The sequence below is a fragment of the Pristiophorus japonicus genome, unplaced genomic scaffold (assembly GCF_044704955.1).
Source record: "Pristiophorus japonicus isolate sPriJap1 unplaced genomic scaffold, sPriJap1.hap1 HAP1_SCAFFOLD_906, whole genome shotgun sequence".
Classification (NCBI taxonomy): domain Eukaryota; kingdom Metazoa; phylum Chordata; class Chondrichthyes; family Pristiophoridae; genus Pristiophorus; species Pristiophorus japonicus.
Window position 1 is genome coordinate 132,232 of NW_027254831.1, and position 27,502 is coordinate 159,733.

The window sequence follows — 27,502 nt, forward strand, 5'->3', positions numbered from 1 at the left end:
TCAGAACATTCATCGCTGGGCTGCTGAAGGAGTGGAGGTCATCAAACGACTCCGCTCCCCCTCCACAGTAGGTTAAGTTAGAGGTTGCAATATGCTTTTTCCATGAAGATAACCAGAGCCAGCCTCAACATCAATGGCGGCAGAGAGGCACGCCATAAATTTAACAATTTTTTGCTCCTATGGGAGGGGAAATATGCGGTGTGCTTCCTGCAAGAAACCCACACCATTGAGGGAGAAGAGGCTACGTGGCTCCGGGAATGGCAAGGAAAGGTCCTCTTGAGCCACCTCACCGCCACTTCTTGTGGGGTGGCTATCTTGCTGGCCCCACATTTTCAGCTGGAGATCTTGGGGGTCGAGGAGCCCATGCCAGGCCGCTTGCTGCATGTCATGGTTCGCCTGGGGGATGTGCCGCTCCATCTCATGAACGTGTACGCCCCTCAGCCCGGCCCGCAGCAAACGCACTTCTTTGAAGAAGTGGCCACTCTTATAGGCTCCGTCAACGTCGGCGACTGCATTGTCCTCGGGGAGGATTTTAACTGCACCCTCGAGGCGAGGGATCACTCCGGTGCCCCTCAGAGCATGACGGCGATCGAGAAGTTGAGGGACCTGGTCGGTGAAATCTCCATCCCGACTCCAGCGCCTTTACTTGGGTGAGGCCTGGAAGAGAATGGTCCAGAATCAACCGCCTTTACGTGTCTCGGGCGTACGTTTCCTGCGTCCTGACGGCCTCCATGCGGCCAGTGCCGTGTTCGGACCACCACCTGGTGTGGGCGGAGCTCGCTTCGCTCCGCGCGAGGACGGGGTCCACGTACTGGCATTTTAACAACCAGCTGCTGGAGGACGTGCGGTTCCAGGACTCGTTCCGTCGATTCTGGGCCAAGTGGAGAAGGAAGCAGGGGGGCTTCCCCTCCTTGAGGCTATGGTGGGACGTGGGCAAGGCTCATGTCCGTCTCTTCTGTCAAGAGTATACGAGGGGGTCGACCAAGAGGCGGGCGGCCAGGATCAGGCACCTAGAAAAAGAGGTGCTCGACCTGGAAACCCGTCTCAGTCAAGTCGTCCAGGACCCGGCCCTGCGGACGGTGTACGAAGCGAAGAAGGCCACGCTGAAGGACCTGCAGTTCGTCGGGTCCCGAGGCGCGTTCGTGAGGTCGCAGATCCGGTTCCTGCGGGATCTGGACCGCGGCTCCCCCTTCTTCTACTCGCTGGAAAAAAGACAGAGTGTCCGTAAGCAGCTCTTGATGCTGCTGGCCAATGACGGCTCTCGTCTCAGATCTGGAGGGCATCAGCAACAGGGCCCGTGAATATTACAGGGCTCTGTTCTCTCCGGAGCCGTCCAGTGAGGAAGCGCGTAGAGTTTTGTGGGAGGACCTGCCGAAGGCCCGGAGGGCGCCGAAAATCTGGAAGCTCCACTAAGCCTGGCGGAGCTGACCGGTTTCCTCGACCGGCTCTCAAAGGGAAAGCCCACGGGGCTGGACGGGCTGACCGTGGAGTTCCACAGGGCGTTCTGGGACGTTCTGGGGGGCGACTACGCGTGGGTCCTAGGGGAAAGTCTGGCGACCGGGGAGATGCCCTCTCTTGGCGCAGGGCAGTCATCGTCCTGCTACCTAAGAAGGGCGATCTCCGCCTACTTAAGAACTGGCGCCCGGTTCCCTCCTCAGCACAGACGACAAAATCTTCACCAGGGTGATGTCTGCTCGCCTTGATACCGTGCTGGACCACATGATCCACCCCGACCAGTCCTACACGGTCCCGGGCCGGACAATCCACGATAACATCCATCTGATCCGGGACCTCATCCATCATTCCCAGGAGGCTGGTCTGTTGGTCGCCTTCCTTTCCCTAGACCAAGAGAAGGCGTTCGACAGGGTGGATCACGATTATCTGTTCGGAACTCTGTGCGCTTTCGGGTTCGGGATGCATTTCATCGCCTGGATCCGACTTTTGTACGCCGCCGTGGAGTGTCTCATTAAGGTTAATGGATCTTTGACGGCGCCCCTTCGCTTTGGGAGAAGGGTGCGCCAAGGATGCCCCATGTCCGGCCAGTTATATGCCATCTGCGTGGAGCCTTTCTTGTGGAATAGGTTGACAGGACTGGCTCTGCAAGGGCCGGGCATGGAGGTCGTCCTCTCGGCTTACGCCGATGACATGCTCCTCATGGTCGAGGATCCCGTTGACCTGCGGAGGATGCGTGAGTGCCAGGAGATTTACTTGGCCGCATCCTCCGCCAGGATCAACTGGGAGAAATGCTCCGGACTCCTGGTGGGTCAGTGGTGGGTGGACTCCCTGCCGGAGGAGTTCAAGCCTTCTGCCTGGAGCAGTATCCATCTCCTCTATCTGGGAGTCTATCTTAGCCCAGACGAGGAAGCCTGGCCTCGAACTGGCAGGAGCTGGAGGCAAAAGTCACCGCTTGCCTAGGGCGCTGGACAGGACTGCTCCGAGTGCTGTCCTACAGGGGTCGAGCGCTAGTCATAAACCAGCTGGTGGCCGCTATGCTGTGGTCACTTTGACCCCTCCCCCTGCGTTTGTCACCAAGATACAGAAGAAGCTGGTGGACTTCTTCTGGAACAACAGGAAGCACTCTGCCGCGGCCTTGAGTCTCCCGCTTAGGGAAGGCGGTCAGGCTTTGGTGTGCGTCAGCACCCAGCATGCGACTTTCCATCTTCAGACCCTGCAGAGATACTTCTACATTGAGCCCCCTCCTAGATGGTATTTCTTCCACCAGCAGTACAACCTCAATTACGACATACAGCTCCTGTCTGCGAGCCTGGGGGGCGTCAGGACCGCCATGTGGGTGCTGCCTGTCTTTTACCAGGAACTCATCAGGGTCTGGAACAGAGTTGCCACTGAGCACAGCTCTCCCCCGTCTGGAGTGGCGGCTGTCCTTCAGGAGCTGCTGCTCGGGAATCCGTACCTCCACAACCGCAGTTTTAGGTGGCAGGCGGATGAGAGGGCCGTGGCTGGTGAGATGACCAGGGTCAGTAACCTGCTCGATGGCGGAGGAGCGGGCTGGATGGCACCAGACGTACTGGCATGGCGCCTAAACTGGGCTGACGTCCACCGCGCGGCCGATGCCATCGAGTCGCTAAAAACAGCACTCAGTTAGGTGTGTTGAGAAGGCTCAAGCACGTGGGAGATCCCGTCCGAACTGACCCCCGTCCGGACGGAATTCCTCATCGGCGCCAAGCCCCGGTATCTCCCTCGGGAGCCGGCACCTCACAACTTGAGCCGCCTCCTCACAACTTGAGCCGCCTCGGGGAAATCCCCTCCATGCCTTTCAGTTCCGCGCGGAGGGGTTTCCTGTACGGGCTGCTCCTGCACACTCTCCACCTTGCCATCCTCGTCTGCCGTCCGGACACGCCATGGCGCACCATCTTGCCGTCCAGAGGAGGTGGGGGTCCCCAATGGAGTGCACTCTATGCGGGAGTCCTCCCACTATTTATTGGGGACTTGGCCTGGAGGGTGGTGCATGGAGCAGTCCCGTGCAATCGTTTTTTAAGTCACTTCACGGGCTCCCAGGCCGCCTGCAATTTCTGCGATCTGGAAGAGTCCGTGTTCCATGTTTTTATGGAGTGTGCGAGGTTGCAGCCCCTGTTTCAATATTTAAAGGGGCTGCTCCTCAATTTCTGGTTGCACTTCAGTCTCACACTCCTGATCTTTGGGCACCCTGTGCGGAGGGGAGCGGGGAGGTCCAAGGGTCTCCTCGTAGGACTGCTCCTGGGCACGGCCAAGGGGGTCATTTGCCGGTCCAGGCAGCGGGCGGTCAGCGAGAGGTGGGCGCCGGAGGGACTGGAGTGCATCATCACCCCCGGGAACAGAATTTTAATTTGATCATTTAAGTTTAAAGTTTAATTTGTTTAATTTGCCAGTTTTAGTGCCCCCCCACTTTTAGCCAGGGGGCATTTATATAATTTGTGTGTTGGTGCCCTCAAAAAAAAAAACCAAAAAGGGGCACTGGAAAAAAACTTATTTTGGAGTGTGGCCCCCCTTGTAGGGGGCATTTGTTTCAAGTGCACAACTAAAATAGTTGAACTGGTAATGTGTATTGTGATTGTTAAACCTTTTGCGAATAAACCAGCCAGTTCTGAATAGCAATGGCCCAGAAATCCCGGTTTCTCCTTCCCGCGGGCGTTCGAATGGATTTTATAAAAAAGAAGCGCTGCTGCGCCAACGCGAGTTCCCGGTCCTGAGGCCTCCACTGACTGCGCGTTGCAGCATGTGCACGTCAGCATGTGCGCAGGCCTGGAGCTACAGTCACATGGGTCTGGGCAGCCAATCAGGCAAAGTATGTTCTCATTCATAATAATGGGAACTCCGTAAGTTGGAGTTCCCATTATTATGAATGAGAAAGCCCCCTAAACATAGGCAGTCCCTCGGGTTCGAGGAAGACTTGCTTCCACTCTTAGCATGAGTTCTTAGGTGGCTGTACAGTCCAATACGAGAACCACAGTCTCTGTCATAGGTGGGACAGATAGTCGTTGAGGGAAAGGATGGGCAGGGAGCCTGGTTTGCCCCACGCTCCTTCCACTGCCTGCGCTCTCGGCGACGATACTCGAGGTGCTCAGTGCCCTCCCGGATGCACTTCCTCCACTTAGGGCAGTCTTTGGCCAGGGACTCCCGGGTGTCAGTGGGGATGTCGCACTTTATCAGGGAGGCTTTGAGGGTGTCCTTGTAACATTTCCTCTGCCCGCCTTTGGCTCATTTGTCGTGGACATGTTCCGAGTAGAGCGCTTGCTTTGGGAGTCTCGTGTCTGGCATGCGAACTATGTGGCCTGCCCAGCGGAGCTGATCAAGTGTGGTCAGTGCTTCACTGCTGGGGATGTTGGCCTTGACGAGGACACTAACGTTCGTGCATCTGTCCTCCCAGGGGATTTGCAGGATCTTGCGGAGACATCGCTGGTGGTATCTCTCCAGCGACTTGAGGCGTCTATTGTATATGGTCCATGTCTCTGAACCATACAGGAGGCAGGTATTACTGCGGCCCTGTGGACCATGAGCTTGGTGACAGTTTTGCGGGACGATCTTCAAACACTTTTCCTCAGGCGGCCGAAGGCTGTACTGGCACACTGGAGGCGGTGTTGGATCTCATCATCAATGCCTGCTCTTCTTGATAGGAGACTCCCGAGATATGGGAAGTGATCCACTGTGTCCAGGGCCACGTCGTGGACCTTGATGTTTGGGGGGCAGTGCTGTGCGGTGAGGACAGGCTGGTGACCAAACACTAATAACCAATAATAAAAGATAGAAAAAATGCACAACATATTTTCATTGATTTAAATTAAAGTTATTTATGTATTTAAAAACATATATATTTTTCCGATTTTTAAAAAGTTTTTTTAATCATGGTTTAAAAAACTTACCATAGTGGGGAGGGCTTTTAACAATAACGTGTTTTTAAATTTTTAGTTTACAATGTTTTTGTGTGTTTTAAAACTCTTACACCTGTAATAGTTTTGAGGACATTTGCTGGGCAAGATATGGGTAAGTCCCACAATCTTGCCTGTGCAAATGTCCTCGCTCCTGAAATGCGGATGATCTGTCAAGCTCCAGCTTGACAGATCGGAAAAGCCGGTTTTCAGTGCAAGCAACCACTTGCAGCTGATAGCTGTTAACTGCTAACTGTCACTGACCCTCCAGTTTCTTTATGTTGCCAGACAAAGTCAAATTACAATCTGATGATTACTTACCGAACTTGCCATTTACCAGGATTTTGACCCAGCGACGACAAAGGAACGACGGTATATTTCCAAGTCAGGATGGTGTGTGACTGGGAGGGGAATGTGGAGGTGGTGGTATTCCCATGCACCTGCTGCCCTTGACCTTCGAGGTGGTAGAGGTCACGGGTTTGGGAGGTACTGTCGAAGAAGCCTTGGCGAGTTGCTGCAGTGCATCTTGTAGATGGCAGCCACGGTGCATCGGTGGTGGAGGGAGTGAATGTTTAAGGTGGTGGATGGGGAGCCAATCAAGCGGGCTGCTTTGTCCTGGATGGTGTTGAGCTTCTTGAGTGTTGTTGAAGCTGCACTCTTCCAGGCAAGTGGGGAGTATTCCATCACACTCCTGACTTGTGCCTTGTAGATGGTGAAAAGGCTCTGGGGAGTCAGGAGGGGAGACACTTGCCGCAGATGTGGTGTATGTAGCACACAAATCACTGACTCCACACGGTCTGGTGTTGATATAACTGCTGTGACCTTAGTCCTTTATTGTGTAACTCCAGAGTGCCTCTCAGGTGTGGTGGGCAGACTTTTATACTCTGTCTCGCAGGTACTTTCAGGTCTCCCACCACAGCACCCTCTGTGGCGCACCATTGTACAGATACATTTAATGTACCTGGGCAATACATAACATCTCACTCCCCCCCCCCAGTTCCAAAAGTCATTGCCGGTGGCCTCGACCTTGTTGGTCCTGGTTGATTTGTGGGTGTGAGTCCATGACCATCCACTTCCCTCTTCTCCCCCATGTGGAGGACCCAGTGCAAGCATGTGGTACTTGCAGTCCTTACATGGGTGATAAAGTACACGAGCATAACCTCCAACAGAAAGCAGGTATACATAGACGGTACATTTGTATGGTACATAGAATATGTGATGCCGATGTTATGTCAAAAGGTTGCAGGTACACTGAACAGTTATTTAATCCCAGCTCCTCTGGGTGAGGTACTGTGGCGGTACACAGCCCCTTTTTGCCCGAGGTAATGGGCTGCACTGAGACAGGGTATCGCAACTGGTGCGTTGCCTCGATTCTCATGAAGTAGCCGCCTTAGCAGCCGCTGAACCATTGCATGAATCCCCTTAATCGAAAATCGCATTAGCCCGTTGGTAATGTTAGACACGGATCCATATCCCTTTTACTTGAACCTCGTGGTATTAACTCTTTCCGTAATTCATATCTATAATTTTAAACCCAGTGACTATTCAGCATTGAACTATTAACTCTTATCGTAATTCATAATTCATATCCATTATTTTAAACACAATAACCATTCAGCATTAAAATATTAATTCTTATCATAAATCCGTCATCCTACATTCACATAGCTCATTTAGACTCGCTCTTGCCTTACAAAAGTCTTTATGTGGGGACCGCCAACGATGTAAGGCCCTTTTAAGACTCCCGGGTGCATTTCCCTTCTAAGATGCCATTTTGTGGCTCCCACGAGGCTTCCCTTGGGCACCGCCATCTTAGGTGTTCTGCTGGCCTTTGTCTGCAGAGCTCCGTTGCCACGAGGCTCACCACCAACTTGAGCTCACTGGCAAAGAAAGAACAAAAGGGACAAGGAAGAAAGGAAGGGAAAAAAACGGCCCAGAGCAACCCAGCTTGGCAGAAGTGGCTCCCTGGACTCGATCAGTCACAGTCCCTGTGAGTCCCTCCGTACTTGCTGCCGCATCCACCGCTCTGGCTCGCGTTCTCCCGAGTCACGCCAGCCACCGCTGCAGCCTCCGCTCCCACCGTTGTCTCTGCACTTGCCGCCCCTCCTGCGGCCGCCGTGGCCGTCACCATCGCAGCTGCTACCTCCGCCCTGCTTTTCCTCTGCGTGGGCCCCCCAGATCCATCGGCCCTCGATGGACCTCCCGCTCATCGCCCGCAGCGCCCCGCCGGCCCACACCCCAGCAATCGGCCCGCACCTGCAAACACGTTCTTCCAGGGTCTGCTCGTCTGTGGAGGCTGAAGCTGCAGAATTACTTGGGGTCAGGAGTTCTGGGCCACTGTCGCCTGTGTGTGGATTTAGGCTGCAGCTCCAGCTCGGTCAGCGCTGCTCTTGGGAACCCGAGGAGCAGCAGTCTGTGGAGGAATGAAGTCTTCCCAGCTCCCACGGACCTTCCCATCCATCTTCTGCCGAGGAACGTCGGCCCATCGCCTGCAATGACCCACAAAGATAAACCGTGCGTCTCGCCCCCGTGAGATACCTGTTCTCGGCAGAGCGTATGTGCAGGTATCAGTTCCTTGGTGTAGGTACGCAGCTTTGCCATGACAGGGACCAGCTTGGGTCATGCAGCCGGGTTACCCCACAGTTTCTCAAAAGTTCTCTGACTCATCAATGACGGACCCGATCCCGTATCCACTGCCATACTCACTGGGACTCCGTCAATTTTTACTTCCATTATCACTGGGAGCAAATCGTCGGTACACGTATACAGTCCCAACACCTCATCTTCTTCTGCCTGCTCCTCACTAAACAGTGGATCATCCACCATCTCCTCAGCCACATGCTGAGTCTGATTTCTTTTACACATACGCTGAAGGTGGCCTTTCAGGTGGCAGGTATTGCACGTGTACTCTGCAAACCTGCACCGGTGAGCCCCATGGCTTCCTCCACAGCGCCAGCATGGTGCTGCTTGATTGGCCCCCTTCAGCGGACTCTGAGTTCCAGGACCCCGTGGTCCATGCTCTCTGCCCCCACGTTCTGCAGTTTTGTCCGTGGTCGGTGCTAAACTGTGGACAGTGCCTGCTGGGTTCGAGACTGTGTGGATCATTTGCTGGGTGCTGCAAGTCGAGGTCATATATGCCCGGCTGATGGTGATGGCTTTTGTCAGGATGACTGTGGGTTCCGTGGCTAACAGTTTGTGAAGGAGACCCTCATGGCCAATCCCCATAACAAAAACGTCCCGTAACGCCTCGTCAAGGTGTGCGCCAAAATCACATGGCGCCGCGAGTCTCCTAAGGTCCGCAGCATATTTGGTGACATCCTGGCCCTCGGGTCTGCAGTGATGGTAGAATTTGTATCTGACCGTGAGCATGCTCTCCTTCGGTTTCAACTGGTCACGAATGAGTGCGACCAGCTCCTCGTATGACTTGTGCCTGGTGCTTGCGGGTGCCAGCAAATCCCTGACGAGACAGTAAACATCATCGCCACAACTGGAAAGCAATATCGCCTTACGCTTCTCTCATTGCATCTGTGTCCTCCGTCAGGTCGTTTGCTGTGAAGTAGTACTCGAGCCCTTCTGTAAAGGCCTCCCAATCATTGCCCACGGTAAAATCCTTTAGCGAGCCCAGAGTAGCCATGGTTGCGTGGAGTTCGTCCGCTTCCTCGTTGCCAATGTGGGGCATGTAGCACTCAAATCACTGACTCCACACGGTCTGGTGTTGTAGTAACTGCTGTAACCTTAGTCGTTTATTGTGTAACTCCAGAGTGCCTCTCAGGTGTGGTGGGCAGCCTTTTATTCTCTGTCTCGCAGGTACTTTCACCACAGCGCCCCCTGTGGCGCACCATTGTACTTAAACATTTAATGTACCTGGACAATACATAACAGCAGAATACCCAGCCTCTGACCTGCTCTTGTTGCCACAGTATTTATGTGGCTGGTCCAATTAAGTTTATGGTCAATGGTGACCCCCAGGATGTTGACGGTGGGGGATTCGGTGATGGGAATGCCCTTGAATGTCAAGGTGTCACCCTATAGAAAGATTGCACTCCATGTTTCCTATCTGGAAATACGAAGACCGGTTATTTATCTGCCTGCACCTTGTGTGTGAGACGGTAAATTTGCCCGACCTATGGCCCTAACCAGTATCCAGTGAGCCCTGCTGAAAGGTGTTTGCAGATGTGTATCTCTGGTACCATGTGACTGAAGCAATAAGGACCTCTCATATTCGGTCTCAGTTAACGATTTTCCATTTTATTTCAGAAAAGATGTTTGATTATAAGTTTAAAGTCTGTAAGGAGAGTTTGGAAGTCAGAGGGTTAACAGTTACATGGTTAAGTAGATGGCCCTTCCCCTTTGTGGTTCACGTGGATGTTGGCTATTAAAACTTGAGAGAGACTTGGATTCACATATTTTGTCTGAGCAGGTTACAGAAATGAGCTTGACAGCACAAAATTATCGAATCCCTTTAAATGATGGAAACAGCATTCCCATTATTGGATTGGGAACTTTCTCTGCACCCAAAATTGTAAGTATGTCTCTTATTTTCAATCTTTCTCTCCAACCTTTGCCTGTCACTCCTCCATTGTGGTCTCTCAAAAGGGTTCACATCGCTCCCTTGTGGTTACTCGGTGCACTTCAGTAACCTGCCGATAGAGAGAGTGTGTACTGTCTGTGTACCTATAGAGAGAGCGTGTACTGCCTGTGTCCCTATAGAGAGAGTGTGTACTCCCTGTCTGTGTCCCTATAGAGAGAGTGTGTACGTCTGTGTCCCTATAGAGAGAGTGTGTACTGCCTGTCTCCCTATAGAGAGAGTGTGTACTGCCTGGTCCCTATAGAGAGAACGTGTACTCCCTGTCTGTGTCCCTATAGAGAGAGTGTGTACTGCCTGTATCCCTATAGAGAGAGCGTGTACTGCCTGAGTCCCTATAGAGAGAGTGTGTACTGCCTGGTCCCTATAGAGAGAGCGTGTACTGCCTGTGTCCCTATAGAGAGAGTGTGTACTGCCTGGTCCCTATAGAGAGAGCGTGTACTCCCTGTCTGTGTCCCTTTCGACAGAGTGTGTACTGTCTATGTCCCTATAGAGAGAGCGTGTACTGCCTGTGTCCCTATCGAGAGAGCGTGTACTGCCTGTGTCCCTATAAAGAGAGTATGTGCTGTCTGTGTCCCTATAGAGAGAACGTGTACTCCCTGTGTCCCTATAGAGAGAGTGTGTACTCCCTGTCTGTGTCCCTATAGAGAGAGTGTGTACTGTCTGTGTCCCTATAGAGAGTGTACTGTCTGTGTTCCTATAGAGTGTGTACTGCCTGTGTCCCTATAGAGAGTGTGTACTCCCTGTCTGTGTCCCTATAGAGAGAATGTGTACTCCCTGTGTCCCTATAGAGTGTGTACTGTCTGTGTCCCTATAGAGAGAGTGTGTATTGCCTGTATCCCTATAGAGAGTGTGTATTGCCTGTGTCCCCATAGGGAGAGTGCGCATTGACTGTGTCCCCATAGAGAGAATGTGTACTCCCTGTGTCCCTATAGAGTGTGTACTCCCTGTGTACCTATAGAGAGAGTGTGTACTCCCTGTGTCCCTATAGAAAGAGTGTGTACTGCCTGTGTCCCCATATAGAGAGTGCGTACTCTGTGTGTGTGTGTCTATAGAGAGTGTGTACTGCCTGTGTCCCTATAGAGTATGTACTGCCTGTGTCCCTACAGAGGGAGTGTGTACTACCTATGTCCCTGTAGAGAGAGTGTGTACTGCCTGTGTCCCTATAGCGAGAATGTGTACTCCCTGTGTCCCTAAAGAGTGTGTACTCCCTGTGTCCCGATAGAGAGTGTGTACTCCCTGTGTCCCTATAGAAAGAGTGTGTACTCCCTGTGTCCCTATAGAGAGCATGTACTGCCTGTGTCCTTATAGAGAGAGTGTGTACTCCCTGTGTCTCCATAGAGTGTGTGTACTGCCTGTGTCCCTATAGAGGGAGTGTATTGCCTGTGACCCTAGAGAGAGAGTGTGTACTCCCTGTGCATGTCCCTATAGAGAGTGTGTACTCCCTGTGTCCCTATAAAGTGTGTACTCCCTGTGTGTGTCCCCATAGAGAGAGTGTGTACTGCCTGTGTCCCCATAGAGTGTACCCTATAGAAAGTGTGTACTGCCTGTGTCCCTACAGAGTGTGTACTCCCTGTGTGTGCCCCTATAGAGAGTGTGTACTCCCTGTGTCCCTATAGAGAGAATGCATATTCCCTGTGTCCCTGTAGAGAAAATGTGTACTCCCTGTGTGTGTCCCTATAGAAAGAGTGTGTACTGCCTGTGTCCCTATAGAGGGAGTGTGTACTCCGTGTCCCTATAGAGAGAATGCATATTGCCTGTGTCCCCATAGTGTGTACTGCCTGTGTCCCTATAGAGAGTGTGTACTCCCTGTGTGTGTCCCTATAGAGAGAGTGTGTACTGCCCGTGTCCCTATAGAAAGAGTCTGCCTGTCTCCCTATAGAGTGTGTACTGCCTGGTCCCTATAGAGAGAGCGTGTACTCCCTGTCTGTGTCCCTATAGAGTGTGTATTGCCTGTGTCCCAATTGAGTGTGTACTCTCTGTGTCTATATAGAGTGTGTACTGCCTGTGTCCCTATAGAGAGTGTGTACTGTCTATGTCCCCATAGAGTGTGTACTGCCTGTGTCCCCATAGAGTGTGTACTGCCTGTGTCCCCATAGTGTGTACTGCCTGTGACCCTATAGAGTGTGTACTCCCTGTGACCCTATAGAGTATGTACAGCATATGTGTGTCCCCACAGAGAGAGAATGTACTGAATACCAGGTGTGTCCCTATGGCTGTACATATGCACATGCACACACGCACACGTATGGACAAAGCCACACATACAGACATTGATAAATTGTGGGGTACAGCTAATAATGTGGAGGACTGCACCAAAATATAGGAAGACATAAACATTGGCAAATGAAGGTTAATGTAGTGGAGCATGTGCATTTGTGTGTGTGTGTGTGCGGTCAATATATATACACTCACACAGATAATTAAATACATACAGGCACATATAGCATACATGCACTTGTTCATTTTGGGAGGAGGAATAAGAAAGTAATTATTCCTTGGAAGGTTAAAAAAACTAAATGGGGTAGAGGAGCAAAGCGATCTGGGAATCATCATCATCATCATCATAGGCAGTCCCTCGAAGTGATGATAACTTGCTTCCACGCCAAAAAGGGATGAGTTCACAGGTGTTTCAATGAAGGACCTAATATTCCGGATCCCGAACTACATCCTGAAGGGTGGAAGATGCCTGTGCGTGGATTTTTTAAACGTGTGGTGACCGTTGCACACCAGCCACCACACGGGCTTGACAGAGCTAGGTCTTGGTCCAGTGGCAAGGGTTAACTAAGACGACTGGAGACCGCTCTGCTGCACGGACCTAGCGTGCACACATATCGCAGTGTGGGCTGGCCTGTGCTGCCCCAGGACCCTCGCCTCTTCTGGGCCCCGAACTCGTGCCTCTCCTGGACCCCGATCACGTCCCTCTACAATCTCTCGCCGCTCCTTCACCCCGACCTCACCGCTCCTGCTGTACCTGCCCTCACTGCAGTCAGCCATCGCCCTCCTGCAGCAGCACGCGCTGCTCCCTGCAGTGGTATACCGCCACACGCTGCTCCCTCCAATGGCCCCGGCCCACTGATGTAAATCGGCACGGTCCCAGCCTGCAAGACCATCAGCAGGCCGGGGCCACCAGAGGGAGCAATCTGAGAATACAAGTACATGAATAGCTAAAAGTAGCAACGCAAGTTGATAAGGCCATAAAGCATACAGATAAAGTACTGGGGTTCATTTCTGTAGTGGGTGCTGTCACCCACTACACCCTGGGGGGGGGGGGGTACTTTTTTTTAAAGTAACAATACACTGAGCTCTAGGTTTGAAACAGTTTTGTCTTCTGTTTTGCTGATACATTCCTTTTTTAACAGACTGCCCATGATGCGTGTTACCATGCAATGAAAGTGGCGATCGATGTGGGTTATCGCCACTTTGATGGAGCATGGATGTACGGTAATGAAGATGAGATCGGAGAGGCCATTCAGGAAAAAATCGCTGATGGTGCAGTGAGGCGAGACGAGATCTATTACTGTGGCAAGGTAATGAACATTTGAAGAACCTCTCTCTCTCTCTCCTCCTCTCACTGCTGACTCTTGATTAGCTTCTGTTTTATGTACATCTGCACCTTTTGGCTCCCTCGCCATTTTCACGTGTGTGCCCAGATAGTGAACGTGTGCACACACAAACGTACATGTACACTCTCAACCACTCACACACTCACATGTACACACAAACCCACAACACGCAGATACATGTGAATGCATGTATATGCACAAACATCCATAAATGCACACAAACGTGTACACACTCTCACACGCTTCAGGACTCAAGCAGGAGCAGGAACCCTGACTGCATTTCTCCATCTTACGCCAGGGACCAATGGTAAATCAGCAGAGAAATATTAAACAACAACAGCCTGCATTTATATAGCACCTTTAATGTTTCTACAAATCATTATCTGCTTTAGATTCGCTCCTTTCCTGTGCGCGGTAATTTGTAGAGAGATCCAGTTGTGCAAGGGTGAGCAGCTCTCCCATATCTCATTCAAGTGGGCACTCCTCATATGGGAACAGTGAGACAGCAGCCTATCAACGAGAGAGGGTATTACAGCCAACCTTGACCCCATCGGCACTTTCTACTGACGACAGTGGATGGCGATCACGTGCCAGGACTGTGACTTCCCCCTCGCTCTCCCAGAGGCACATTACAGCGGCTCAGCACGGCGGGAGGGGAATCTGGCATTTTGGGGGCTATATGATTCAGCTGCATGGGGAATCTCTCTCCTGTAGCACTGATACCCAGGCATTGTGAAAGCACAATTTCAGACTGAACTGTGAATATAACTGGTGTATCGGAGGTTGTGATGTCTTCAATACAGAACTCTCAGTGTTCTGTAATCCTGAATATTATAATGCTGTTTCAGTTTGTTGTATTAACTTCGAGTCCAACTTTCAGCTATGGAGCACCTATCACCCTCCGGTGATGGTCAGACCCTTCCTGGAGAGATCGCTGAAACTTTTAAAGTTTGATTACATGGACCTGTTCATCATTGAGCTGCCATTGGCCTTCAAGGTAAAGTCAGCATCTTACACAATGTTTCAGAGGCTGCTCTTTCATAGCCCTCTTCCCCTCCCTCCCCCCTCTAATTCCCTTCCCCTCCTCATGGAGCTCCCTCTTATTGGTGTGCAGTTCACCAGGACAGTCCTCTGCCACCTCATCCAAAAGTCTATTCTTCATGTGTAAGTCTAGATAGCACCTGCAGGCTGGGGGTTTTTAAAACAGCAAAAATAAGCAATTTATTGTAAGAGATACTTCAAATGTTGACATTACTGTAGATAAGCAGAGAACATTTCTTGAGGAGAAAGTCATCGGAAACCATTTTCTTTAAAAGACACAGTCTTACAGATAGCAGCCATTCCTTGCCCTCACCCGATATTTATTTTTCTGGTTCTGAATTTACCTACTGGGGCAGTCTTGGAGAAAACAAATTCAGTATTACATAATTTACAAAGACCAGCCAGTTATAGCAGCTTGTCCTCCAAACTTCAAAGTAAAACTGTAAACATTACATCTCTATTATTCCCAGCCCACACTGTGATATGTGCGCGCACTAGGTCCGAATAGCAGAGCAGGTCTCCAGCCGTCCTGGTCAATCCTTGCCACTGGATAAAGACCGAGCTCTGTCAAGCCCGTGTGATGGCTGATGTGCAACAGTTACCACACGTTAAAAAAATCCACTCACAGGCATCTTCCACCCCCTGGAGTTCAGGACTGGAACATCGGGTCCTTCATTGAAACATCTGTGAACTCGTGTGGGAGCAAGTCATCCACGTTCGAGGGACCATCTATGATGATTATTCATGGGGGGAAAGAGAACCTCTTACTGCCAGATGTTTTGAATTATTGTAAAATCCATTTGCTTGGCTGTGTTACAAGTTAGCATATGATAAGTCAATCCAGACAGAGTTTTATTAGCTTTTAGCCTGCTGAAAATCCATCTGCATACACAGCAAAATCTCCACTTAGAGAGAAGATAAGGTTTTTGCTAATACATGTGTTATAAAGCTGCTCACTAGTCAAATTAATGCAATATCTTCCCACAATACTTGGAGACTGATATTGAGGAAAGACAACCCCAAACATAACTGCCTGAAACCAGAGCAATTTGAGATTAGAGGTTTGACCCTCCAATATTGGAATAACAGCTCTACAACTATTTTTGTTGTAATACTTTAATCAAGTGCCCCCTGATTAAAGGGGGGGCACTCCAAAATCTTTTCAGGTGCCCCCTTGTTGTTTTTTGTTTTTTTGGTTTATTTTTTGAGGGCACCAAAACACGAATTATACAAGTGCCCCCTGGCTAAAAGGGGGTGAGGTCACTAAAAACCAGCAATTTAAACAAATTAACATTTGGACATAAAATCAAATTCAAATTTGGTTGCCGGGGGTGATGATGCACTCCAGTCCCTCCGGCGCCCACCTCTTGCGGAAGGCCGCGAGCGTACCGGTGGACACCGCGTGCTCCATCTCCAGGGACACCCTGACTCAGATGTAACCGCAGAAGAGACGCAGGCAGTCGGGCTGAACGACCCCCTTGACCGCCCGCTGCCTGGACTGGTTAATGACCACCTTGACCATGCCCAGGAGCAGTCCTACGAGGAGGCCCTCCGACCTGCCCCCTCCCCTCCGCACAGGGGGTTTGAACCTCCAACTACAGAGGGCACCACAGCTGAACACAACTGTGTCCTCAGCTGAAATCCAGCAGGGATGTACAGATTGTGATCAGGGACTGATTTGCACCTTCCTAGCTCAGGGTGTTCTGGCCAAATCTGATGCTCCAGTTGCTGCTATGTGGAAGTTGTGCTTTCGCCAATTAAACTTGGGCTGCCCATTAGCCCAGTGACAGTACACAACATCGTGGGTTTGCTGAACTAATGCGCACCTCATTCAAAACTGCATGAGCCCCCAATTTGTAGGAGATTCTGATTTGAGGGTTTACTGATTATTCATGGTTAAACAAGCGGCAGAGTGTGATACTAAGCAACAGTAGTACCACCCCCTGTGGAAGCAATAAGCCACAGAGACCTGGTGAACTCTAGCACCTAACTGCAGGCCTGGCTGAGATCAGTGAGGTGCGGCGGAAATCAGCACTTGGCAAACCGGTGGTGTGGAATGGCGAGAATCGGAGGGCGAGATGTTGCCCACCATCAGTGTAAGAAGGCCACTGGGAACCAGGTCCATTCGGCATAAAGCATGTTTGCAGGCTCTCCCAGCTGGGGGCAGAGGAGACACACACTTTCCTGGAGGGGCCCGGGGGAGAAGTCATGCTGCTTCTAGCTCCAGTAAGGAATCTTTGTTTTTTACTTACCTTAGCGACCTCGCTGGCTTCTCGAGGCTCAGCTAGTGAGATGGGCATAGCCAGCGCCCCATCGGGGCCAGGTTAAAATGCCGAGTGGCATTTGATAATGAGGCTCCCACCAGAGTCTGGTGGAAGGCTCATCCGCTATCAAAAACAGCAGCATTCACGGCATAGATTGACAAGATCAGAGTGGCAAATGGTGCCACACTATGTTAACTACTCCCCCCAATCCTTTCCTGCCAATCAGGGAGAGTTAAAATTCCCCTTTGACTTAGCACAATGAGGAAGCAATGCAGTTTAAAATAGAGAGCTCAAGGGGAGTATGTAAAGGAACTAATAGTGAGGCGGGTATGGAGAGAAGTACTTTTGATCAGAGAGGTGACAGAACCATAGAACTTACAGCAAAGGAGGAGGCCATTCGGCCCGTCGTGCCTGTGCTGGCTCTGTGAAAGAGCAATGGTGCTGTGTCCCACATCCCGCTTTCTGACCGTAACCCTGTAAGTTCCTTACCCTCGAGCACCTGTCCAAATCCCTTTTAAACTGATTTATGGAACCAGCTTCCACCACCTTTTCAGGGAGAGCGATCCCGATCCCCACAACTCTCGGAGTGAAAAAAAGGACGCGTTTATTTGTAACGCCTAAAGCTCTGATTGGACCCCCTTGATGGTCAGTCCTGCTGATTGGTCCCCTTGGAGAACAAGACACACCCAGCAGTTTCTCTGGAATATGTAATTGAAACCGTCCTGCCGACGTAATCAGTGACTTTGCAAAGTGTAATTTGAGCCATTCTGACTGCTGACTCCAGGCAGGAGAGAGCTCACTTGGAACAGACACGACTCACTCAACAACAACAACTTGTATTTAGATAGCGCCTTTGACATAGTAAACCGTCCCAAGGCGCTTCACAGCCGTGTTATAAGATAAAACAGATACATTTGACACCGAGCCACGTAAGAAGAAATTAGGGCAGATGACCAAAAGCTTGGTCAAAGAGGTAGGTTTTAAGAGCATTTGAAAGGAGGAAAGAGAGGTCGAGAGGTCGAGAGGTTTAGGGAGGGGTTTCCAGAGCTTATGGTTTAAGATCTTCTCATGGGTTAAGAACTTCTCCCACTCCCCCAAACAAGTTCCTGCTCCCGTCCCCCACCACCCAAGAGCCTGACCTCCTCCCCCTGCCCATGCTTCCCGCCCCCGTCCCCCATGGATACATGACCTTTCCCCGCAGCAAGTTCCTGACCTTCCCCTCTCCCTTCCCCCCACCATAGATGAGGCACAGTGTGGGTCACGGATTGTTAACAGGTTTATTGGTGAAAAGTGACAGTGTAGTGACATCCGGATCTCGCCCAGTCCAATGATGTCACTTGCCACATACACACCGAGCTTTCTGGGTAATCATCCCATGTAGGGCCGGGGAGGGAGAACGTGGTGTTGTGTAAAGGGGTGGGGCTGGGAGACCGTGGTCCATCCTACCATCCGGATCACATTCCCGCCCCCCACGTTCTTCCCCCACCCCCACTGTGCTCCCCGTGCTTGTGACCCCCGGACCGAGTTCCCTCTCTCTCTCTGCCTCCCCTCTGATGGCCTCCTCCCAGTCTCTCTCTCTCTCTCTTCCTCCCCCCCGTCTCTCTTCCCCCCCCCCCATGTGTCTCTCTCTCTCTCTCTCTCTCTCTCTCTCTCTCTCCCCACCCCCCCCCCCCCGTGTCTCTCTCTCTACCCCTACCCCCCCGTCTCTCTCGCCCACCCCCTGTCTCTCTCTTCCCCCCCCTGTAAAGTCCTGTCCCCTCAGTACAGATTCACATGAGGCATGTAGTGAAGTCAAGGTCACTCTGGACCTGCACCTTTATTTCACAGCTCTGGAATGCTGCACTTGCCTGAGACCTGTCCTTATATACCTGTCTCTTGCAAGTGCACCCCTGGTGGTAAGGTATGCTGGTGGTTACAGGTCATATCTTATTACAGTCATGTATAGCATGTTAGGATACAGTTATATATAATAATGTAAGATACATGACACCCCCAGTCTCTTTCTTCCCCCCTCAGTCTCTCTCTCTCCCTCCCCCCCCTCAGTCTCTCTCTCTCTCCCCCCCCTCAGTCTCTCTCTCTCTCTCCCCCCCACCTCAGTCTCTCTCTCTCTCTCTCTCTCTCTTCCCCCCCCAGTCTCTCTCTCTCTCTCCCCCCCCTCAGTCTCTCTCTCTCTCTCTCCCCCCCCCTCAGTTTCTCTCTCTCTCTCTCTCTCTCTCTCTCTCTCCCTCCCCCCCCTCAGTCTCTCTCTCTCTCTCTCTCTCCCTCTCTCTCTCCCCCCCTCAGTCTCTCTCTCTCACCCCCTCAGTCTCTCTCTCCCCCCTCAGTCTCTCTCTCTCCCTCCCTCCCCCCCCTCGGTCTCTCTCTCTCTTCCCCCCCCCCCTCAGTCTCTCTCTCTCTCTCCTCCCCCCTCAGTCTCTCTCTCTCTCTCTCTCCCCCCCCCTCAGTCTCTCTCTCTCTCTTCCCCCCCCCCTCCAGTCTCTCTCTCTCTCTCTCTTCCCCCCCCCAGTCTCTCTCTCTCTCTTCCCCCCCCCTCAGTCTCTCTCTCTCCCCCCCTCAGTTTCTCTCTCTCTCCCCCCCTCAGTTTCTCTCTCTCTCTCTCTCTCCCCCCCCCTCAGTCTCCTCTCTCTCTCTTCCCCCCCCCCTCAGTCTCTCTCTCTCTCTCTCTCTCTCTCTCCCTCCCCCCCCCCTCAGTCTCTCTCTCTCTCCCCCCCTCAGTCTCTCTCTCTCACCCCCTCAGTCTATCTCTCTCCACCCACCCCCGCAGTATCTCTCTTCCCCCCACCCCCCCAGTATCTCTCTTCCCCCCACCCCCCCAGTCTCTCTCTTCCCCCCACCCCCCCAGTCTCTCTCTTCCCCCCCCCAGACTCTCTCTCTCTCTCTCTCTCTCTGCCCCCCAGTCTCTATCTCTCTCTCTCTGCCCCCCAGTCTCTATCTCTCTCTCCCCCCCAGTCTCTCTCTCTCTCTCTCTCTCTCTCTTATGTATTGATGTGTGTCGTCCTGGTACCTTAAATGTAATGTAAGCACAATGGTACCCACAGAGTGTGCTGTGGTGGGAAACCTGGAAGTATCTGCAAGAGGCAATATAAAAGGCTGACCACCACACCTGAGGGGCACTCTGAGGCTGTTCAATAAAGGACCAAGGTCACAGCAGTTAGATTTACACCAGACCGTGAGAGTCAGTGATTTGTGTGCTACATGCCCCACATTGGCGACAAGGAAGCGGACGAACTCCACGCAACCATGGCTACTCTGGGCTCGCTAAAGGATTTTACCGTGGGCAATGATTGGGAGGCCTTTACAGAAGGGCTCGAGTACTACTGCACAGCAAACGACCTGACGGAGGACACAGATGCACTGAGAGAGAAGCGTAAGGCGATATTGCTTTCCAGTTGTGGCGATGAGGTTTACTGTCTCGTCAGGGATTTGCTGGAACTGGGAGTGCCAGGGACAAGTCATACGAGGAGCTGACTGAACTCATTCGTGACCAGTTGAAACCGAAGGAGAGCATGCTCACGGTCAGATACAAATTCTACCATCACTGCAGACCCGAGGGCCAGGATGTCACCAAATATGCTGCGGACCTCAGGAGACTCGCGGCGCCGTGTGATTTTGGCGCACACCTTTACGAGGCGTTACAGGACGTTTTCGTCATGGGGATTGGCCACGAGGGCCTCCTTCACAAACTGCTAGCCACGGAACCCACAGTCACCCTGACAAAGGCCATCACCATCAGCCAGGCATATATGACCTCGACTTGCAGCACCAAGCAAATGATCCACACAGTCTCGAACCCGGCAGGCACTGTCCACAGGATAGTGCCCACCACGGACAAAACTGCAGAACGTGGCTCTGCCCGGGGCAGAGAGCATGGATCTCGGGATCCTGGAACTCCGAGTCCGCTGAGGGGGGCCAATCAAGCAGCACCATGCTGGCGCTGTGGAGGAAGCCATGGGGCTCACCGGTGCAGGTTTGCAGAGTACATGTGCAATACCTGTCACACGAAAGGCCACCTTCAGCGTATGTGTAAAAGAAATCAGACTCACCGTGTGGCTGAGGAGATGGGGGATGATCCACCATCCAGTGAGAAGCTGGCAGAAGATGATGAGGTGTTGGGACTGTACACGTGTACTGACGATTCGCCCCCAGTGATAAGGGAAGTAAAAATCAACGGAGTCTCAGTGAGTATGGAAGTGGACACGGGCTCCGGTCCGTCGTTGATGACTCAGAGAACTTTTGATAAACTGTGGATTAACCCAGCTGCACGACCCAAGCTGGTCCCGGTCACGGCAAAGCTGCGTATCTACACCAGGGAACTGATACCTGTTCTTGGCAGAGCGATGGTGCAGGTATCCCACGGGGACGAGACGCACGCTTTACCTTTGTGGGTCGTTGCAGGCGATGGGCCCACACTCCTCTGCCGGAGGTGGATGGGGACGGTCCGTGGGAGCTGGGAAGACTTCATCACTCCACAGGCTGCTGCTCCCCGGGGTGCTGCCGTGCCCTGGGACCCCAGAGAACAGCGCCGACCGAGCTGGAGCTGCAGCCTCAATCCACCCACAGGCAAGTCCCAGGCCCGGACCTCACACAGAGACCCTGCAGCCTCAATCCACCCACAGGCAAGTCCCAGGCCCGGACCTCACACAGAGACCCTGCAGCCTCAATCCACCCACAGGCAAGTCCCAGGCCCGGACCTCACACAGAGACCCTGCAGCCTCAGCCCCCACAGACAAGCCTCAGGCCCGGACCTCACACAGAGACCCTGCAGCCTCAATCCACCCACAGGCAAGCCCCAGGCCTGGACCTCACAAAGAGACCCTGGAGCCTCAGCCCCCACAGACAAGCCCCAGGCCCGGACCTCACACAGAGACCCTGCAGCCTCAATCCACCCACAGACAAGCCCCAGGCCCGGACCTCACACAGAGACCCTGCAGCCTCAGCCCCCACAGACAAGCAGCCCTGCAGAGAGGGGCCTAGTGGGGGGGCACTGCGGGCGGGGGGGGCGAGGGATCCAGGATGGCCGGCGGATCGGAGGGGCCTACGCAGAGGGAGAGTCGGGCGGCGGCAGCAGCTGGAGGTCGGGGGCCACGTGTCCAGAACAGCAGAGCATCAAAGATGGCGGCGCCCAAGGAGAAGCCTCGTGGAATCCTCCTGCATCAAATATGGTGCCTTAAAAAGGAAATGCACCCGGGAGTCTTAAAAGGGCCTTACCATGTTGTGGTCCCCACAAAGGACTTCTGTAAGGCACAGCGAGTCTAAAATGAACTGTGTTAATGTGAGATGGCGAATTTATAATATGAATTAATATTTTAATGCTGAATGGCCATTGTATTTGTGTAAAGTAAGGGATGTAAAGTACAATTAATGATAAGAGCTAACAAGGAAATCAGGGATCCGTTACCAGTCAATAACTAGTTAATGTACCAGATAACATGTACCATACTAACGCACTGTCTATGCCTACCTGCCTTCCGTTGGACAAGTGTGATGTTATGTATTGAGGTGTGTATCGTCCTGGTACCTTAAATGTAATGTAAGCACAATGGTACCCACAGAGTGCACTGTGGTGGGAAACCTGGAAGTACCTGCAACAGGCAATATAAAAGGCTGACCACCACACCTGAGGGGCACTCTGAGGCTGTTCAATAAAGGACCAAGGTCACAGCAGTTAGATTTACACCAGACCGTGTGGAGTCAGTGATTTGTGACTCTCCCCCCAGTCTCTCTCTCTCTCTCCACCCAGTATCTCTCTCTCTCTCTCTCCCACCAGTCTCTCTCTCTTTCTCTCTCCCACCAATCTCTCTCTCTCTCTCTCCCCCCAGTCTCTCTCTCTCTTTTCCCTCTTAGTCTCTCTCTCTCTTTTCCCTCCTAGTCTCTCTCTTTTCCCTCCCAGTCGCTCTCTCTCTCTCCACCCCCCCCCCAGTATCTCTCTCTCTCTCTCTCTCTCCGCCCATTCTCTCTCTCTCTCCCCCCCACTCTACCAGTCTCTCTCTCTCTCTCTCTCTCCCCCCAGTCTCTCTCTCTCTCTCTCTCTCTCTCTCCCCCCAGTCTCTCTCTCACTCCCCGGAGTCTCTGTCTCTCCCCCCAGTCCCTCTCTCTCTCTCCCCTCCCCCCCCAGTCTCTCTCTCTCTCTCTCTCTCTCTCTCCCCCCAGTCACTCTCTCTCTCTCCCCCGCCCCCCGCCAGTCTCTCTCTCTCTCTCTCTATCCACCAGTCTCTCCCTCCCCAACCAGTTTCTCTCTCCCCCCCCACCCCAGTCTCTCTCTCTCCCTGCCCCCACCCAGTCCCTTTCTCTCCCCGCCCCCCCAGTCTCTCTCTCGCTCTTCCCCCCCCCAGTCTATCTCTCTCTGCCCCCCCGAGTCTCTCTCTCTCCGCCCCTCAGTCTCTCTCTCTCCGCCCCCCAGTCTCTCTCTCTCCGCCACCCCAGTCTCTCTCCGCCGCTCCTCCCAGTCTCTCTCTCTTCCCCCAGTCTCTCTCTCTTCCCCCAGTCTCTCTCTCTCTCTCTTACATAGAAACATAGAAAATAGGTGCAGGAGTAGGCCATTCGGCCCTTCAAGCCTGCACCGCCATTCAATGAGTTCATGGCTGAACATGCAACTTCAGTACCCGATTCCTGCTTTCTCGCCATACCCCTTGATCCCCCTAGTAGTAAGGACTTCATCTCACTCCTTTTTGAATATATTTAGTGAATTGGCCTCAACAACTTTCTGTGGTAGAGAATTCCACAGGTTCACCACTCTCTGGGTGAAAAGGTTTCTCCTCATCTCGGTCCTAAATGGCTTACCACTTATCCTTAGAATGTGACCCCTGGTTCTGGACTTCCCCAACATTGGGAACATTCTTCCTGCATCTAACCTGTCTGAACCCATCAGAATTTTAAACGTTTCTATGAGGTCCCCTCTTCCCCCAGTCTCTCTCTCTCTCTCTCCCCAGTCTCTCTCTCTCTCTCCTGCCCCAGTCTCTCTCTCTCTCTCTTCCCCCAGTCTCTCTCTCTCTCTCTCTTCCCCCAGTCTCTCTCTCTCTCTCTCTTCCCCAGTCTCTCTCTCTCTTCCCCCAGTCTCTCTCTCTCTCTCCCCCGCAGTCTCTCTCTCTCTCTCTCTTCCCCCAGTCTCTCTCTCTCTTCCCCCAGTCTCTCTCTCTCTCTCTCTCCCCCGTCTCTCTCTCTCTCTCTTACCCCACTCTCTCTCTCTTCACCCAGTCTCTCTCTCCCCTGTCTCTTTCTCTCGCACTCTCTCCCCAGTCTCTCTCTCTCTCTCTCCACCCCCAGTCTCTCTCTCTTTCTCTCTCTCTCTCTCTCTCTCTCCACCCAGTCTCTCTCTCTTGCTCCCCCAGTCTCTTTCTATCTCTCCACCCAGTCTCTCTCTCCCCCACCCAGTCTCTCTCTCCCCCACCCAGTCTCTCTCTCCTCCCCCCAGTCTCTCTCTCCTCCCCCTAATCTCTCTCTCCTCCCTCCAGTCCCTCTCTCCCCCCCAGTCTCATTCTCGCCCCCCCCCAGTCTCTCTCTACCCCCCAGTCTCTCTCTACCCCCCCAGTCTCTCTCTTCCCCTCCCACTCTCTCTCCCACGCAGTCTCTCTCTCCCTCCCCCCAGTCACTCTCTCTCCTCCCCCCAGTCTCTCTCTCTTCCCCCCAGTCTCTCTCTCCTCCCCCCAGTCTCTCTCTCCTCCCCCAGTTTCTCTCTCCCTCCCAGTCTCACACTCACCCCCAGTCTCTCTCTCCCCACCCAGTCTCTCTCTCCCCCCTCCCAGTCTCTCTCTCTCCCCTCCCCAGTCTCTCTCTCCCTCCCAGTCTCTCTCTCACCCACCCCCCCCACCGCAAGTCTCTCTCTCCGCCCCCATCTCTCTCTCCCCCCCAGTCTCTCTCTACACCCCCAGTCTCTCTCCCCCCCACCAGTCTCTCTCTCTCCCCCCTCCCAGTCTCTCTCTCCTCCTCCCCAGTCTCTCTCTCTCTCCCCCCTAGTCTCTCTCTCCCCCACAGTCTCTCTCTCCCTCCTAGTCTCTCTCTCACCCACCCCCCACCCCACCGCAAGTCTCTCTCTCTCCCCTCCAGTCTCTCTCTTCACCCCCAGTCTCTCTCTCCCCCCAGTCTCTCGCCTCCAGTCTCTTTCTCTCCACCCCCACGTCTCTCTCTCTCCCCCCAGTCTCTCTCCCCCACGCAGTCTCTCTCTCCCCCCCTCAGTCTCTCTCTCCCGCCCCCAGTCTCTCTCTTCCCCCCCGCCGTGTCTCTCTCTCCCCGCCCAGTCCCTCTCCCCCCCCGCCACCCAGTCTCTCTCAGCACTCCCCCAGTCTCTCTCTCCCGCCCCCCCAGTCTCTCTCCCTTCCCCCCCAGTCTCTCGCTCTCCCCCCCCCAGTCTCTCTCTCCCTCCCAGTCTCTCTCTCACACCCATCCCCCCACCGCAAGTCTCTCTCTCTCCCCCCCGTCTCTCTCTCCCCCCCAGTCTCTATCTCCCCCCACAGTCTCTCTCCCCCCCAACTCTCTCTCCCCCCGTCTCTATCTCCCCCCACAGATTCTCTCCCCCCCACCAGTCTCTCTCTCTCCCCCCCACCAGACTCTCTCTCTCTCCCCTCCAGTCTCTCTCTTCACCCCCAGTCTCTCTCTCCCCCCAGTCTCTCTCTCTCTTACATAGAAACATAGAAAATAGGTGCAGGAGTAGGCCATTAGGCCCTTCTAGCCTGCACCGCCATTCAATGAGTTGAACATGCAACTTCAGTACCCGATTCCTGCTTTTTCGCCATACCCCTTGATCCCCCTAGGAGTAAGGACTTCATCTCACTCCTTTTTGAATATATTTAGTGAATTGGCCTCAACAACTTTCTGTGGTAGAGAATTCCACAGGTTCACCACTCTCTGGGTGAAAAAGTTTCTCCTCATCTCGGTCCTAGATGGCTTGCCCCTTATCCTTAGAATGTGACCCCTGGTTCTGGACTTCCCCAACATTGGGAACATTCTTCCTGCATCGAACCTGTCTGAACCCATCAGAATTTTAAACGTTTCTATGAGGTCCCCTCTTCCCCCAGTCTCTCTCTCTCTCTCTTCCCCGTCTCTCTCTCTCTTCCCCCAGTCTCTCTCTCTCTCTTTTCCCCCAGTCTTTCTCTCTCTCTCTCTCTTCCCCCAGTCTCTCTCTCTATCTCTTGCCCCAGTCTCTCTCTCTCTTCCTTTTGTCTCTCTCTCTCTCTCTCTTCCCCCAGTCTCTCTCTCTCTTCCCCCAGTCTCTCTCTCTCTCTCCCCCCCCAGTCTCTCTCTCTCTCTCTTCCCCCAGTCTCTCTCTCTCTTCCCCCAGTCTCTCTCTCTCTCTCTCCCCAGTCTCTCTCTCTCTCTCTTCCCCCAGTCTCTCTCTCTGCCCCCAGTCTCTATCTCTCTCCCCTGTCTCTTTCTCTCTCACTCTCTCCCCAGTCTCTCTCTCTCTCTCCACCCCCAGTCTCTCACTCTTTCTCTCTCTCTCTCTCTCCACCCAGTCTCTCTCTCTTGCTCCCCCAGTCTCTTTCTATCTCTCCACCCAGTCTCTCTCCCCCACCCAGTCTCTCTCTCCGCCACCCAGTCTCTCTCTCCTCCCTCCAGTCTCTCTCTCCTCCCCCCAATCTCTCTCTCCTCCCTCCAGTCCCTCTCTCCCCCCCCCAGTCTCACTCTCGCCCCCCCAGTCTCTCTCCCCCCCAGTCTCTCTCTCCCCCCCAGTCTCTCTCTCCCCCCCCAGTCTCTCTCTCCCCCCTCCCAGTCTCTCTCTTCCCCACAGTCTCTCTCTCGCCCCAGTCTCTCCCTCCCGCCCCGAGTCTCTCTCTCCCCCCCACTCTCTCTCCCACCCAGTCTCTCTCTCCATCCACCCAGTCTCTCTCTCCCTCCCCCCAGTCTCTCTCTCCTCCCCCCAGTCTCTCTCTCTTCCCCCCAGTCACTCTCTCTCCGACACCCCAGTCTCTCTCTCCTCCCCCCAGTCTCTCTCTCTTCCCCTCAGTCTCTCTGTCCTCCCCCCAGTCTCTCTCTCCTCCCCCCAGTTCCTCTCTCCCTCCCAGTCTCACACTCCCCCCCAGTCTCTCTCTCCCCCCAAGTCTCTCTCTCACCCCTCCCAGTCTCTCTCTCCTCCTTCCCAGTCTCTCTCTCTCTCCCCCCCCAGTCTCTCTCCCCCCCCAAGTCTCTCTCTCCCTCCCAGTCTGTCTCTCACCCAACCCCCACCCCCCACCGAAAGTCTCTCTCTCTCCCCCTGTCTCTCTCTCCCCCCCAGCCTCTCTCTCCCCCCCCCAGTCTCTCTCTCTCCCCCCACCAGACTCTCTCTATCTCCCCTCCAGTCTCTCTCTTCCCCCCCAGTCTCTCTCCCCCCCAGTCTCTCTCTCCCTGCCAGTCTCTCTCTCACCCAACCCCCCCACACACCGAAAGTCTCTCTCTCTCCCCCCCCCAGTCTCTCTCTCCCCCCCCAGTCTCTCTCTCTCCCCCCCCCACCAGACTCACTCTCCCTCCCCCGCAGTCTCTCTCTCCTCCCCCCAGTCTCTCTCTCTTCCCGCAAGTCTCTCTCTCCACCCCCAGTCTCTCTCTCCCACCCAGTCTCTCCCCACCCCCCAGTCTCTCTCTCTTCCCCCCAGGCTCTCTCTCTTCCGCCCAGTCTCTCTCTCCTACCCCCAGTCTCTCTCTCCTACCCCTAGTCTCTCTCTCCCCCCCCAGTCTCTCTCCCCCCCCCCCAGTCCCTCTCTCCCCCCTGTCTCT

General features: G+C 53.4%; 1 protein-coding gene across 1 annotated transcript; it reads left to right on the top strand.

The window, feature by feature from the left end:
• Positions 1 to 9,792: 9,792 nt before the first annotated feature.
• Positions 9,793 to 14,511, top strand: LOC139257744 (aldo-keto reductase family 1 member D1-like; the record flags this gene model as incomplete). Its single annotated transcript, XM_070874607.1, has 3 exons — positions 9,793 to 9,885; positions 13,311 to 13,478; positions 14,395 to 14,511. Coding segments are annotated over exons 1-3 (378 nt in total), but the record flags the coding sequence as incomplete, so codon positions are not given.
• Positions 14,512 to 27,502: the final 12,991 nt, after the last annotated feature.